Source organism: Rhinatrema bivittatum, chromosome 7 (genome assembly GCF_901001135.1).
Source record: "Rhinatrema bivittatum chromosome 7, aRhiBiv1.1, whole genome shotgun sequence".
Lineage (NCBI taxonomy): Eukaryota > Metazoa > Chordata > Amphibia > Gymnophiona > Rhinatrematidae > Rhinatrema > Rhinatrema bivittatum.
This window is the reverse complement of record NC_042621.1, coordinates 261,892,884-261,909,095: the sequence shown is the minus strand read 5'-3', so window position 1 is coordinate 261,909,095 and position 16,212 is coordinate 261,892,884. Positions and strand designations below refer to the sequence as shown.

At 45.7% G+C, this 16,212-nt stretch overlaps 1 protein-coding gene across 3 annotated transcripts in view; it reads left to right on the top strand.

The window, feature by feature from the left end:
- Positions 1–16,212, top strand: part of ZDHHC16 (zinc finger DHHC-type containing 16) — a 150,098-nt gene that overhangs the window by 102,891 nt on the left and 30,995 nt on the right. For all 3 annotated transcript variants that reach the window (XM_029610165.1, XM_029610163.1, XM_029610164.1), the window contains exons 6-7: positions 7,156–7,184; positions 7,849–7,982. In XM_029610165.1, the coding sequence (XP_029466025.1) occupies positions 7,156–7,184; positions 7,849–7,982 (163 nt within the window). The remainder of the gene's footprint in view (positions 1–7,155; positions 7,185–7,848; positions 7,983–16,212) is intronic.

Here is a 16,212-nt window from a genome sequence, read left to right as displayed (position 1 = left end):
CAGTCACAGACGGGACCCACAATCCCAAGGGATCGATGCCCTTGTCCAGATCTGGCCACAGGAAGTCCTGCTATATGCCTTCCCTCCGTGGCCGCTACTGGGCAGGATCATCCGCAGGATAGAACACCACAGGGGACCAGTACTTCTAGTGGCCCCGGACTGCCAAGAAAGCCTTAGTAGGCAGATATGCGAAGACTACTGACAGGGAGCCCTCTCCCTCTATCTCCACACAGGGATCTGCTCCAACAAGGCCCGATCCTCCACGAAGACCTAACTCTATTCTCTCTTATGGTCTGGCCATTGAGAGGACATGCCTGAAGAAGAGCAGATACTCGGGGGCGGTGATTGACACTCTGCTCCGAGCACGCAAGTTTTCCACATCTCTAACCTACATACGGATATGGAGAATATTCGAAGCCTGGTGTGAAAACTGCGACATCCTCCCGCAGACAGTCAAAATCCCCACGATTCTGGAATTCCTACAGAACGGCCTACAGAAGGGGTTGTCCCTCAACTCCATCAAAGTACAGGTGGCCGCGTTGGCCTGCTCCAGAGCCAAGGTGAAGGGCAGAAGCCTAGCCTCTCACCCAAACGTCTCCCACTTCCTGAAAGGGGGTCAAGCAGATCCGACCACCCCTAAAGTGGCCGGTACCCTTGTGGAATCTCAATCTAGTCTTAGATTTCCTAGCAGGAGCCTCCTTCAGACCCACCCACGATCTGTCCCTCCGACTACTAACTTTGAAGACTGCATTTCTAGTGGCAGTCTGTTCGGCCCATCGCATCTCCGAGCTCCAAGCACTATCCTGTCAAGAACCGTTCCTCAGGTTCACACTGGGATCCATATAGCTACGTACGGTCCCCTCCTTCCTACCAAAAGTGGTTTCTCACTTCCATCTAAACCAAATCATCTCGCTGACATTGCCAGACGAGCATAAGGACTCTGAGGAATCTCACCACCTTCGCCATCTTAACGTCGGCAGATTCCTAATCCGATACCTGGAAAAGTCGGAATCCATACGAAAGACAGACCACCTCTTCGTCCTTCACAGTGGGAAGAAACCAGGGGGAGCAGCCTCACGAGCAACCCTAGCCCGCTGGATCAAAGAAGTTATCAAGGCGGCCTACGTAGAGGCAGGCAAGCCTCCACCTCTACAAGTCAAGGCCCATTCCACTAGAGCCCAGGCAGTGTCTTGGGCGGAAACCAAGATGCTGTAACCCGCCGAGATCTGTCGCGCAGCGACATGGTCCTCCATTCATACCTTCTCTAGGTTCTATCTCCTGGATGTGCAGGCTCGGGAGGACACAGCATTCGCAAGGACAGTACAAAGTGGGCCACGGGCACCTGGTTCGGGAGTAGCTTTTGTACATCCCATTGGTCCTGAGTCCATCTGCTACATTCTAGGAAATGGAGAAATTACTTACCTGATAATTTTGTTTTCCTTAGTGTAGACAGATGGACTCAGCATCCCGCCCACGGCTGCCGACAATCACGGAAACCTTGGGGGGACAATCCCTGAAAACAAGACAAACATGGGTAAGCCAAGCTTTCCTCTAATTAGGACACCATACCTACCGAGTGTCAGCGTTTTTTGGTTGAGTGCACTGGCGGTCTCCAGCTATATCCACATCAACCAGTTCAAGTTAATCAAGTTAACCAAGTTATGCAAGTTAATCAAGTTATTCAGTCACACATATATCCACAATTGCTTTTCGAAGAAAGTACTGAAGAGCATGGCGTCTCGCAGGGGTATATGTACTAGGGCTGATGTCAGATTGAAATCAGATCCGTCTCCAACTGCTATCAGGAGCACACTATACCCATTGGTCCTGAGTCCATCTGTCTACACTAAGGAAAACGAAATTATCAGGTAAGTAATTTCTCCATTAGTAATGGTGGAAATATGCTGGGCCATGGATAAATCAGAGTTTATCGTAACCCCTAAGCTGGTAGCATGAATACCAATAGGGATCGAAATCCCATTAACATGGACATGCGAAGGAGGGCCTATAGTAGAACTGGAAATAGAAGTCAAGTATGTTAACTCTGTTTTTGCCGGGTTTAATTTTAGCCGGTTGTGTGCAAGCCAGGTATTGACTGTATTTAGATATAAATATTTCCACGATGGCCTTATCTTCCCTAAAAGAACCTTTAATCCTTCGGTCAGCTAATGGTCCAACCGACCCCCTCGCAAGTTTCCTGCTTTGGATATATTTTTAAACGTTTTTATTATGAGTTTTTGCCTCTACGGCCAACTTCATTTCAAATTCTCTCTTTTCTTATCTTATCAATGTTTTGTACTTAACTTGACAATGCTTATGTTTTTTCCTATTTTCTTCAAATGGATCCTTTTTCCAATTTTTGAAGAATGTTTTTTGGGCTAAAATAGCCTCTTTTAACTCACTTTTTTTTAACCATGCCGATAATCGTTTGGCCTTCCTTCCACCTTTCTTAATGAATGGAATACATCTGAACTGCGCTTATAAGATGGTATTTTTAATCAATGTCCACGCCTATTGTACACTTTTAACCTTTGCAGCTGCACCTTTCATAAGAACATAAGAAATTGCCATGCTGGGTCAGACCAAGAGTCCATCAAGCTCAGCATCCTGTTTCCAACAGAGGCCAAACCAGGCCACAAGAACCTGGCAATTACCCAAACACTAAGAAGATCCCATGCCACTGATGCAATTAATAGCAGTTCCCTAAGTAAATTTGATTAATAGCCTTTAATGGACTTCTCCTTCAAGAACTTATCCAAACCTTTTTTGAACCCAGCTACACTATCTGCACTAACCACATCCTCTAGCAACAAATTCCAGAGCTTTATTGTGCGTTGAGTGAAAAAGAATTTTCTCCGATTAGTCTTAAATGTGCTACTTGCTAACTTCATGGAATGCCCCCTAGTCGTTCTATTATTCGAAAGTGTAAATAACCGAGTCACATCTACTCGTTCAAGACCTCTCATGATCTTAAAGACCTCTATCATATCCCCCCTCAGCTGTCTCTTCTCCAAGCTGAACAGCCCTAACCTCTTCAGCCTTTCCTCATAGGGGAGCTGTTCCATCCCCTTTATCATTTTGGTTGCCCTTCTCTGTACCTTCTCCATCGCAACTATATCTTTTTTGAGATGCGGCGACCAGAATTGTACACAGTATTCCAGGTGCGGTCTCACCATGGAGCGATATAGAGGCATTATGACATTTTCTGTTTTATTAACCATTCCCTTCCTAATAATTCCTAACATTCTGTTTGCTTTTTTGACTGCTGCAGCACACTGAGCCGACGATTTTAAAGTATTATCCACTATGATGCCTAGATCTTTTTCCTGGGTAGTAGCTCCTAATATAGAACCTAACATCGTGTAACTTTAGCAAGGGTTATTTTTCCCTATATGCAATACCTTGCACTTGTCCACATTAAATTTCATCTGCCATTTGGATGCCCAATCTTCTAGTCTTGCAAGGTCCTCCTGTAATGTATCACAATCCACTTGTGATTTAACTATTCTGAATAATTTTGTTTCCTCCGTAAATTTGATAACCTCACTCGTCGTATTCCTTTCCAGATCATTTATATATATATTGAAAAGCACCGGTCCAAGTACATATCCCTGAGGCACTCCACTGTTTTTACCCTTTTCCACTGAGAAAATTGACCATTTAATCCTACTCTCTGTTTCCTGTCTTTTAACCAGTTTGTAATTCACAAAAGGACATCGCCTCCTATACCATGACTTTTTAGTTTTCGTAGAAGCCTCTCATGAGGGACCTTGTCAAACGCCTTCTGAAAATCCAAATACACTACATCTACCGGTTCACCTTTATCCACATGTTTATTAACCCCTTCAAAAAAATGAAGCAGATTTGTTAGGCAAGACTTCCCTTGGGTTAAATCCATGTTGACTGTGTTCCATTAAACCATGTCTTTCTATATGCTCTATGATTTTGATCTTGAGAATAGTTTCCACTATTTTTCCCGGCACTGAAGTCAGGCTCACTGGTCTATAGTTACCCGGATCGCCCCTGGAGCCTTTTTTAAATATTGGGGTTACATTGGCCACCCTCCAGTCTTCAGGTACAATGGATGATTTTAATGATAGGTTGCAAATTTTAACTAATAGATCAGAAATTTCATTTTTAAGTTCCTTCAGTACCCTAGGATGCATACCATCTGGTCCAGGTGATTTGCTACTCTTTAGTTTGTCAATCTGGCCTACTACATCTTCCAGGTTCACAGTGTTTTCGTTCAGTTCATCTGACTCATCACCCCTGAAAACCATCTCTGGAACTGGTATCTCCCCAACATCCTCATTAGTAAACACAGAAGCAAATAATTCATTTAGTCTTTCTAACTATTTTCCTCCTTTTATCAAGGTTTCTCTTTTGAATATTTAGTGTTAGAGCTGTAGATTTACATATTTTCCCTTTTCCAGTCATTAGTTCAAATTTGATCATGTTATGATCACTGTTGCCAAGTGGCCCCACAACCGTTACCTCTCTCACCAAATCCTGTGTTCCACTGAGAATTAAATCTAAAATAGCTCCCTATCTTGTTGGTTCCTGAACTAATTGCTCCATGAAGCAGTTGTTTATTCCATCCAGGAACTTTGTCTAGCATGCCCTGATGTTACATTTACCCAAACAATATTGGGGTAATTGAAATCTCCCATTATTATTGCACTGCCAAATTGGTTAGTTTCCATGATTTCTCTTTGCATTTCATCTTCTGTCTCATCATTTTGGCCAGGTGGATAGTAGTATATGCCTATCATTATACTTTTACCCAACACACATGGGATTTTTAGCCATATAGATTATACTGAGCATTTAGTCTCTTTTATGATCTTTATCCTGTTGGACTCTATACCCTCCTGGACATAATGCGCCACACTCCAACAAGTTGATACTCCCTGTCATTGCGATATAATTTGTACCCTGATATAGCACTGTCCCATTGGTTATCCTCTTTCCACCAGGTCCCTGAGATGCCAATTATGTCAATTTCATCATTTGCTGCTATACACTCTAATTCTCCCATCTTACTTCTTAGACTTCTGGCATTGGCAAACAGACATTTCAAAGTGTGCTTTTTATTTGTATTAACAACCTGCTTTTCAGATGATAGGGATAATTTGGAATCCTTTAGCTCAGTTGATTCTTTACTTATAGACTCATAGACTACTTTTGCTTTTATTGGAATTTCTCTGTTGGGATGCCCTAATTGTCCTGTTTCATTAGTATCCTTCAAAGATACCTTCCTCTGAACCATGTGCTGCTGAGTGACTGCTTTCCCCCTTGTTCTAGTTTAAAAGCTGCTTTATCTCCTTTTTAAAAGTTAGTGCCAGCAGCCTGGTTCCACTCTGGTTAAGGTGGAGCCTTTCCTTTCGAAAAAGTCTCCCCCCTCCTCCAAAAGGTTGCCCAGTTCCTTATAAAACTGAATCCCTCTTCCCTGCACCATTGTCTAATACACGCATTGAGACTCTCGAGCTCTGCCTGCCTCTGGGGACCTGCATGTGGAACAGAATATTTCAGAGAGTGCCATCCTGGAGGTTCTGGATTTCAGCTTTCTTCCTAAAAGCCTAAATTTGGCTTCTAGAAACTCCCTCCCATATTTTCCTGTGTCATTGGTTCCCACATATACCACAATAGCCAGTTCCTCCCCAGCACTGTCTAAAATTCTATCTAGGTGACACATGAGGTCTACCATCTTCGCACCAGCAGGCAAGTTATCAAGTGGTTCTGACGTCCACCAGCCACCCAGCTATCTACATTTCTAATAATCGAATTACCAACTATGATGGCCGACCTAACCCTTCCCTCCTGGGAGACTCATCCTCTGTGCTACAGGATCACTTCTTGCTACACCAGGAAGATGCTGTCCAACCGGGAGACCTTTCTGATCCAAGGCAGCACCAGGGCTGCCAGACTGAATTTGGGACTTGGCTACTATATCCCTGAAGGTCTCATCAATGTACTTCTCTGTCTTCCTCCAGGTCTGCCACACTAGCTTCCAGAGATCGGAATCGATCTCTGAGAGACAGGAGCTTTTTTGCACCGGGTGCACACATACAATCTCACTGGCACATAAAAAATCATACCTGTAACACTCGATGCAAAAGACTGGAAGGCCCCCCTCTTGCTGCTGGACTGCTGCCTTCATCTTAATTTTGTTGAGTTCCTAGTTAAGTTTAGGTTGCTATTGGAGTAGGAATGTGTACAATTAGAGTCCTTTTAAATTTAGAGTTGTATTTGTTAATTAATCTGTTAGTGACCTACAAGGGGATGATTAAACTCTCAATAAGAGCTAGTGCAATAGTATGATTTAGATAAGAGCCTGATTGATTTTTAAGAAGAAAGTGTCTCTTGCCTGTAAATCAAAGGATGAGCTAGGGGTGGGTGGGAGGGAAAGACAGACACTAGAATTAACTCTCTTTGGCCTGCTTATTATCTCATATACACACAAATTCTAATGAATATACTCCACTGTTTCATCTCTCTCCAAACTTTTTAAAGTCATAAGTATTGCTATAGGAAATATTAACAATCCTCTTCAGTCACCAGCGAGATGATGATCTCTCAATGCTACCACTGGATTGAGAAGTTTGAGTTCAAAGCCTGGATCACTCGCTGTGAGCTCTGGAGTCCTCTCCTGGGGGATGCTGGGAACAGTATGCAGCTGAGTCTTTCAGTCCACTTCTACTGTAAAGGGTGTGGGGCCTCTAGAAGCTGTGGTTGTGGAGTTCGAAGCCTGGAATCTCTTGCTGTGACCCTTGGAATCCTCTCCCAGGGAATACTGGGAACAGTATGCACAAAACCCACCCACCTTCCCTTGGCATTGATTTTCTACCATTTTACACTAAATTATAGACTAAATTATAGACTGTAGATATGTGGCAGTATGGCATGCTCTACATGCCCAATAGGGCATGCTCAAAGCTTCTAGAAACTTTGATATCAAATTTCCATCCCGGCGCCCCATCTGATGATGATACTCATATGTGAGGATTGGCATCCTGCTATCTTTGGAGAATACCTGATATAGGTAAGCAATTCTGTTATCCTTTCTTCCTTGTGCTTTTCCTAAGGAGTAATTTGATCATTCTGAATTGACTTGAAATACATGTGCTAAACAGTATCACCCACGTTTTCTCATAGGTGTATCCTGAAAATGGACCATCACTGCCGTATCCTTTCACATCTGTTCCAGGTTGTGCATTATAGCTCAGCCTTTGGCATCCCTAACTTTCAGAATAGCAATGCTTAGTTTATCCAGTATCATATAATAAATACTACAATGAGTCAGGCCAAAGGCCCATCAAACCTAGCACCCTTTATCCAACAGTGGCCACAGGTCACCTGGAAGTACCCAGTAAATCTCAATATGAAAGTCTGTTTCATGTTGCTGTCCCCAAGAATTAAGAGGTGGCGAACCACCATTCCCATAACTTTTTCATTTTGATACCTATTTAAAAGTAAAATTCTCTTCATTATCACTTTAAATGTTTTTAACAAAATGAAACAGCACATAAAAGGATTTTTGACCCTTTAAATTGTCCTTAGCTGATACTGGCACATCTTACCCTTCGTGTGATCTGTTGGTGAGATTCAGACTTTGGGATATGTCAGTGCTGATCTTTGCTCTGCCTTCACTCCCCCCCCCCCCCCCCCTTCCCCCTTCCTTCTGTAGTTTTCTCTCAAAGGGGAGAAGGGACTGCAAAGAGAATACCATTCTTTTGGTAGAGTAAACCTTTTTTTTAAAAGTGGTTTTTTTTTCTTTCATCTCCTTGTCTTGGGTGGTCCTAACTTTCCTTGCAGAACTGTTAATATGCCTTTAACCCTTCGAGATAGCCTGGCTGAACAACTGCGTGGGACACTACAACCATCGCTACTTCTTCTCTTTCTGTCTCTTCATGACCATGGGTTGCATTTACTGCAGCATCAGCAGCCGAGAGATGTTCCGTGAGGCTTACCTAGCCATCGAGGTGAGACTGCCCGCAAGAAAGAGACCCAGAGCCTGTTTGTTTTGTATGGGAGAAATTTCAGGTAGAAACGTGGTGTTGACTAAAGGAATGAAGTTAGATTTAGCCTGTTGGTTATCGTCAATATAGAGGCTAAAATCACTGCCAAGGATTCCCTATCCTCAGCAGCTCTCTGCATTTCATAGGATTGCCTGTGATGTAACAGAATAAGGATTGCCTGTGTGCTCTGATGTATTGGAGCTGTAAGATGTTCTCATTTTTAAGCAGCTTGTATTTTACAAGGCTCCTCTTTAATCTGAAATATAATAATCCATCAATATTCTGCATTCACAGAGCGGAGTCGTGATTGTAAACACAAACTCCCCGGCACCTGGCCTCACTCAGAGGTCTTCTAGATGTTTATCAACCATTTATAATTAGTCCATTAAGGCCAGCGTAGAGAGTTACAACAGATGTTAAAATCTTGTGATCAGGATTGTAAGCAAGCTTGATTCTCTTAGTAATCAAATAACTAGTTGCATGCATAAAGACAATTCCTAGCACATGTTTTAGCTGCTGAAGTGCCAGTAAAGTGACTTCTGCATTGTGGAGCTGCTGATCTTTTCATACCCAGCATGCCATGAGTTCTGGCAGGAAATGGTAACGATGACCCCAGCAGCAAGCTGTTTCTAAACAGTAGCATTAAACTAGAAACAACATAACTGATGCCAGGTTTACTTTATTTACGTAAAAAATTACCTCAGGCAGGGCATTTTTTGTTAGGTTAAAGCCCTTGGGGTGGGGGTGGGGGGCGCCTTAATAGGAGGGGCCCAACTCTGAAGTTTTTGGGAGGAGGAGGGGCCTAATGGGCTAAGAAATGAGGAAGCCAGGGCTCATATGCCACTTCCCCCACTGACACTCCTTGTGACCTTGGGCAAGTCACTTTATCCCTTATTGCCTCAGGTACCTGTAAAGTTTGCACACAAAAAGCGTGCACACAGCAGGTTAAACTGTATGTTCTGCCAAGTGCACCTTATTGCATTGGCCTCTTAGACTGCAAGGGGAGTTGTACCTGAATATTTATCGCCATTGTAAAGAGGCTTCTCACAGGACAAGCAGGATGGTAGTCCTCACATATGGGTGACATCACAGGATGGAGCCCAATCACGGAAAACTTCTGTCAAAGTTTCCAGAACTTTGACTGGCCCCTACTGGGCATGCCCAGCATGGCACTAACCCTGCAGCCAGCAGGGGTCCCCCTTCAGTCTTCTTTTTTCCATACAGCAGTAGCCTCGTGGTTAAGGAGCTCTGCAGAGATTCCTGACAGGAATTTTCCTCACGGAATTACTAAAAGTTAATTTGCCCCACAGGGGTCCCTCCTCTAACCTTTTCAAGCCGCGGTACTCCGGTAAATTTTTAACCGTTTTTCCGTCGATTACTGTAGAGTTTGGCCCTTGCGGCCTATTGGCCGTCGCCCGTACCGCGGCTCAATTTTTTTCCATGGCGTCGGGGTTCCGTCGGTGCCCTGGTGTAATCGCACCATGTCCATCACAGACCACCATAAAGTCTGTGTAATGTGTCTTGGATGAGAGCACAATGTCTTGACCTGCACCAAATGGGCCCTAATGACACCAAAAGGTCGCAAAGCCAGAATGGAGAAAATGGAACTTCTCTTCCGTGCTCAAACCCCGACTCCGTCTATTGCATTGACGTCGTCAGAACCAGCACCGTCAACTTCGCGCCAGCATCGTCCACCGGCCGGTGACCGTCCGGCATCGACAACATCTCGGCCTTCGACACCCTCTACTCCTCTTCAGGACCGAGGGGATCGTAGAGACAAACATCGCCACTGGCATAGAAAGTCTCGGACCATCGAGGGAGCAAAATCATCGACCTCGCCATCGTCCGAGCCGCCGTCGAAGAAACCCTGTCCAGAAAAGGCACCGACCTTTTCGGCGTTCGGGTCACCGAGGCATCCCTCCCCTGATAGGGCATCGGGATCTGTGACTCCACCTTTAACGGTGGTCCCTCCGGCTATGCCTCTGCCTCCTTCTTCTGTTCCGGAGCCAGGGCTGCTTGCTCCAGGTCTCCGAGAAGAACTGGACCAGATGGTTCAGGAGGCCATCGACAAGGCGATGCAACGACTCCAGGTTCCTCAGACACCGGTACCGACTGCGAACCGATCACCGACCCGATTCCAGCAGCGTTGGCACCACTGCTCTCCAGGATGGAAGCGTTCATTGCCGCTTTTCCACCGATGGACCCTGGGTTACCGATGGCGCCGGTGCCCTCCCCGCTTATTCTGTCATTGGGAGGAGAAACACCGTTTCACATCCCTCCTTCGGGATTTCTGCCTCAGCCATCGATGCCGATACGTCCATCACCACAGATATGTCCATTGGTGCCGATACGCCCATCAGCGCCACTGAGCCATCCATCGATGCCCTCAATGCCTGCGCCAGTGCCTTCATCGGTGCCTCCGATTATTCCTTCGATTCCTTCGGAGCCTAGACCAGGACCTTCAGGTATCCCACCATCCCGTCCCCCTCTACATCCTAGAGGGGCAGGTGCTGATCCCTATGATACCTGGACTGATGATTCCTCACCAGCCACCGATGATTTGCCTTTACCACCTTCACCCACTGAAAGTAGAAAGCGTTCTCCTCCAGAGGACCTTTCCTTTATAAATTTTGTGAAGGAAATGTCTGAATTGGTTCCCTTCCAGTTACAGACTGAACAGGATGATAGGCATCAGATGATGGAGTTGCTCCAATTCCTGGATGCTCCCTAGGTAATAACCTCCATCCCTATTCACCAGGTTCTTCTGGATCTCCTGAAGAAGAACTGGGAACATCCTGGCTCCATTGTTCCAGTCCACAGAAAAGCTGACACTACCTATTTGGTGCAGTCAGCTCCGGGCTTTCACAAACCACAATTGGATCACCAATCTGTAGTGGTAGAATCTGCACAGAAGAGAGCAAAGAGGTCAAAGCCTCACACTTCTTTTCCCTGGCAAGGAACAGAAGTTTCTAGATGCCAATGGTCACCGAGTCTTCCAAGGATCAATGCTCATCTCCCGAATTGCCGCTTATCAGCTCTATTTGACCCAATATAACAGGGTCGGTTTTAGGCAGCTACAAGACTTGATGGACTTCCTGCCTCAGCAATTTCAAGATCAGCTCCAAACCCTAGTAAACAAGGGTTTTGAGGTAGGCAAGCATGAGATCAGATCATCTTATGATATCTTTGATACTGCTACTAGGGTATCTGAAGCTGCTATTTCGGCAAGAAGGTGGGCCTGGCTCAAGTCTTCTGACCTTTGCCCTGAGGTACAAGACAGGTTATCTGACCTGCCTTGTGTAGGAGATAATCTGTTTGGCAAACAGATTCAACGGACGGTAGCGGAACTTAAGGACCATCATGAGACCCTAAGACAGCTCTCTCTGATGCCTTCTGACTATTCTTCTAAACAGCCTTTCAGAAAGGACTCTAAAAAGTCATTCTTTCGCCCTAAGAAGTCCTACCCACCACCAACCAGATCTCGTGCCATGAGACCTTTTCAAAAAGCACAGTCTCGTCAAACATGTAAACAAAAACCACAAGCAGCTCCTCAACCAGGGCCTGCTTCAGGTTTTTGACTTCCACCTAGAGAGCAGCAGCCAGATTCCACTGCCTCACATACCAGTGGGAGGTTGATTGTGCCACTTCCACAACATATGGCACTCAATCACCTCAGACCAATTGGTACTGGCAATAATTGCTCACGGTTACCATCTGAACTTTCTCTACATTCCACTGGACTCCCCACCTCTACCAACGTGGAGAACATCCGATCACTCCATCCTTCTGGAACAGGAACATAAGAACATAAGAAAATGCCATACTGGGTCAGACCAAGGGTCCATCAAGCTCAGCATCCTGTTTCCAACAGTGGCCAATCCAGGCCATAAGAACCTGGCAAGTACCCAAAAACTAAGTCTATTCCATATTACCATTGCTAATGGCAGTGGCTATTCTCTAAGTGAACTTAATAGCAGGTAATGGACTTCTCCTCCAAGAACTCATCCAATCCTTTTTTTAAACACAGCTATACTAACTGCACTAACCACATCCTCTGGCAACAAATTCCAGAGTTTAATTGTGCGTTGAGTAAAAAAGAACTTTCTCCGTAGTTTTAAATGTGCCCCATGCTAACTTCATGGAGTGCCCCCTGGTCTTTCTACTATCTGAAAGAGTAAATAACCGATTCACATCTACCCGTTCTAGACCTCTCATGATTTTAAACACCTCTATCATATCCCCCCTCAGTCGTCTCTTCTCCAAGCTGAAAAGTCCTAACCTCTTTAGTCTTTCCTCATAGGGGAGTTGTTCCATTCCTCTTATCATTTTGGTAGCCCTTCTCTGTACCTTCTCCATCGCAATTATATCTTTTTTGAGATGCAGCGACCAGAATTGTACACAGTATTCAAGGTGCGGTCTCACCATGGAGCGATACAGAGGCATTATGACATTTTCCGTTTTATTCACCATTCCCTTTCTAATAATTCCCAACATTCTGTTTGCTTTTTTGACTGCCGCAGCACACTGTACCAACGATTTCAATGTGTTATCCACTATGACACCTAGATCTCTTTCTTGGGTTGTAGCACCTAATATGGAACCCAACATTGTGTAATTATAGCATGGGTTATTTTTCCCTATATGCATCACCTTGCACTTATCCACATTAAATTTCATCTGCCATTTGGATGCCCAATTTTCCAGTCTCACAAGGTCTTCCTGCAATTTATCACAATTTATCACAAGGTCTCCCTCCTCCTCCATTCCAAGGCAATAGAACCAGTACCCTACTCTCAGCATGGCCTAGGGTTCTATTCCCAGTACTTTCTAATCCCCAAAAAATCGGGAGACGTTCGTCCTATTCTGGACCTACGGGCCCTAAACAAGTATCTCCAGCGAGAGAAGTTCAAGATGGTAACCTTAGGCTCGCCTCTTCCTCTTCTGCAAAGAGGAGACTGGCTCTGCTCTCTGGACCTCCAGGACGCATACACTCATATTGCGATAAATCCATCTCATCGCAAATACCTGAGGTTTCTAGTAGGCCCCAAGCACTATCAATACCGAGTGCTTCCATTCGGCCTAGCATCTGTGCCACGAGTCTTCACAAAATGCCTCGTAGTAGTTGTAGCCTTCCTCAGGACTCAAGGTGTTCACATCTACCCCTATCTAGACGACTGGTTAATCAGGGCTCCCACTCAGCAAGCTGCTCTGTCGTCCTTCAGTCTAACCTTACACACTCTAATTTCATTAGGATTTCTCGTCAATTACGACAAATCCTATTTAGTCCCATCTCAAACCTTGTTGTTCATTGGGGCAGACGTGGACACCTTGCAGGCAAAGGCTTTTCTGCCTCGACAGCGAGCTCTCACTCTCGTGTCTCTTGCACACCAGCTGCAGTCTCAGCACTCCGCGACTGCACACCAATTTCTCATCCTCCTGGGACACATGGCGTCCTCAGTTCAGGTCACACCAATGGCCCGTTTGGCCATGAGAGTCATGCAGTGGACTCTAAGGTCTCAATGGACTCAAAGCATTCAGCCCCTGTCGACCATTATCCACGTAACCGACTCACTCCGTCAGTCTCTAGCCTGGTGGAAAAATCAGATCAATCTCCTCCACAGCTTGCCATTTCAGGTTCCAAACCCTCATTTAATTCTCACCACCGATGCTTCCAACCTCTGATGGGGAGCCCATGTGGCCGATCTGCAGACAAAATGCTCTTGGTCTCCAGAGGAAGCCAAACATCAAATACATTTCCTGGAGCTTTGAGCAATCAGATATGCTCTCAGGGCATTTCAGGATTGCCTCTTAAATCAAGTTATCCTGATCCAGACGGACAACCAGGTGGCCATGTGGTACATCAACAAACAGGGAGGCACAGGCTCCTTCCTTCTGTGTCAGGAAGCTGCATATATTTGGGTGGAAGCTCTCTCCCATTCGATGTACCTCAGGGCCACCTACTTGCCGGGAGTGGACAATGTGTTGGCAGAGAAGCAGAGTCGCATCTTTCAACCGCACGAGTGGTCTCTCAACTCCTCGGTGGCGAACGCCATCTTCCAACAATGGGGATATCCTCAGATAGACCTCTTTGCGTCTCCTCAAAACTGCAAAGTAGAGAACTTCTGCTCTCTCATTCCAGCAAACACTCTCAGCCCAGAAACGCATTCTCCCTTTCGTGGGCAACCGGTCTACTCTATGCATTCCCTCCACTTCCTCTTCTCTCGAAGACTCTCGTGAAGTTACGTCAGGACAAGGGAACCATGATCCTGATAGCACCTCATTGGCCACACCAAGTGTGGTTTCCAATACTGCAGGATCTCTCCATTCGCAGGCGCATTCCCTTGGGAAAGGACCCGCTTCTGATCACTCAAAACGATGGGTGCCTCCGCCATCCCAATCTTCACGCCTTGTCCCTGACGGCATGGATGTTGAATGGTTAATCTTTCAGCCACTTAACCTTTCTGAACCAGTTTCCCGTGTTTTGACTGCTTCACGGAAGCCTTCCACGAGAAAAGCTTACTCTTACAAATGGAAAACGTTCACGTCATGGTGCTCTTCTCAGTCCCTGACCCCTTTTCCTGTCCAATCATGAAGTTTTTGGATTATCTCTGGCATTTATCAGAGTCAGATCTAAATACTACTTTCATCAGAATGCATGTCAGTGCAGTAGCCGCCTTCCATAAAGGTATTGGGGATATTCCTATATCAGTACAATCCCTTGTAACACGTTTTCTGAAAGGCTTGCTTCACCTCAAGCCTCTACTGCGTCCTCCGGCCCCTTCTTGGGACCTCAACCTGGTTTTGGGTCAGCTCATGAAATCACCATTTGAGCCTCTTCACTCCTGTGATCTTCGCTATCTCACATGAAAAGTGATTTTCCTTCTGGCAATCACTTCAGCTCGCAGAGTTAGTGAATTACAGGCCCTAGTTATCTCTCCGCCTTACACTAAACTTCTGCAGGACTGGGCGATACTCCGCACTCACCCTAAGTTCTTGCCTAAGGTAGTATCGGAGTTTCACATTAATCAATCCATTATACTACCTACCTTCTTTCCCAGGCCCCATTCCAATCGAGGAGAACAGGCTCTGCATACCCTTGACTGTAAACGGGCTCTAGCTTTCTGCCTAGACCGTACAGCTCCCCACAGGGAAAGCACTCAGTTGTTTGTCTCTTTCCACCCTAACAAGTTAGGGAAGATTGTGGGTAAGCAGACTCTCTCCTCCTGGTTGGCGGACTGCATATCCTTTTGCTATCAGCAAGTGGGCATTCCATTTCAAGACCGTATTAAAGCACACTCTGTGAGGGCCATGGCGACTTCAGTAACACACCTACGATCGGTGCCGCTTCCTGATATTTGCAGGGCTGCCACCTGGAGTTCTCTCCACACCTTTGCAGCCTACTATTGCTTGGACGAAGCCGGAAGACAAGATTCCATCTTCGGCCAGTCTTTCCTTCGTAACCTGTTTACAACATGACGTACCAACACCCTTCCGCCTGCCCGGTGGGGTTCAGGATGCCCTCTACCAAATTCCACCCCAGTTGTTGTGCCTGTTGCACGCCTTTGGGTACATTTGATGCATGTTCGGACATCCTCAGCTCAGTACTCACCCATATGTGAGGACTACCATCCTGTTTGTCCTGTGAGAAAGCAAATGTTGCTTACCTGTAACAGGTGTTCTCACAGGACAGCAGGATGTTAGTCCTCACGAAACCCACCCGCCGCCCTGCGGTGTTGGGTTCGTAATGTTTTATTATTTTATTTTCGGTACTCCTGTAGCTTTTAAACAAGACTGAAGGGGGACCCATGCTGGCTGCAGGGTTAGTGCCATGCTGGGCATGCCCAGTAGGGGCCAGTCAAAGTTCTGGAAACTTTGACAGAAGTTTTCCGTGATTGGGCTCCATCCTGTGATGTCACCCATATGTGAGGACTAACATCCTGCTGTCCTGTGAGAACACCTGTTACAGGTAAGCAACATTTGCTGTGTACATCCAGTAGCGCTATAAAATAAGTATTATGTTTTTAAATTGAAGAGATTACAGCAGGGATAATGAAAAAACAATTTAGTTTTTTTAGGCTGTTTTAGTGGTACCCTGCATTTTTGGTTTGATAGGAAATTGGAGGCACTGCATACTCTGTTCTGATGGCAATGGCTGGCATTTGTTCACAGTCAGGTGTTAGTACTTCGGCCTGCA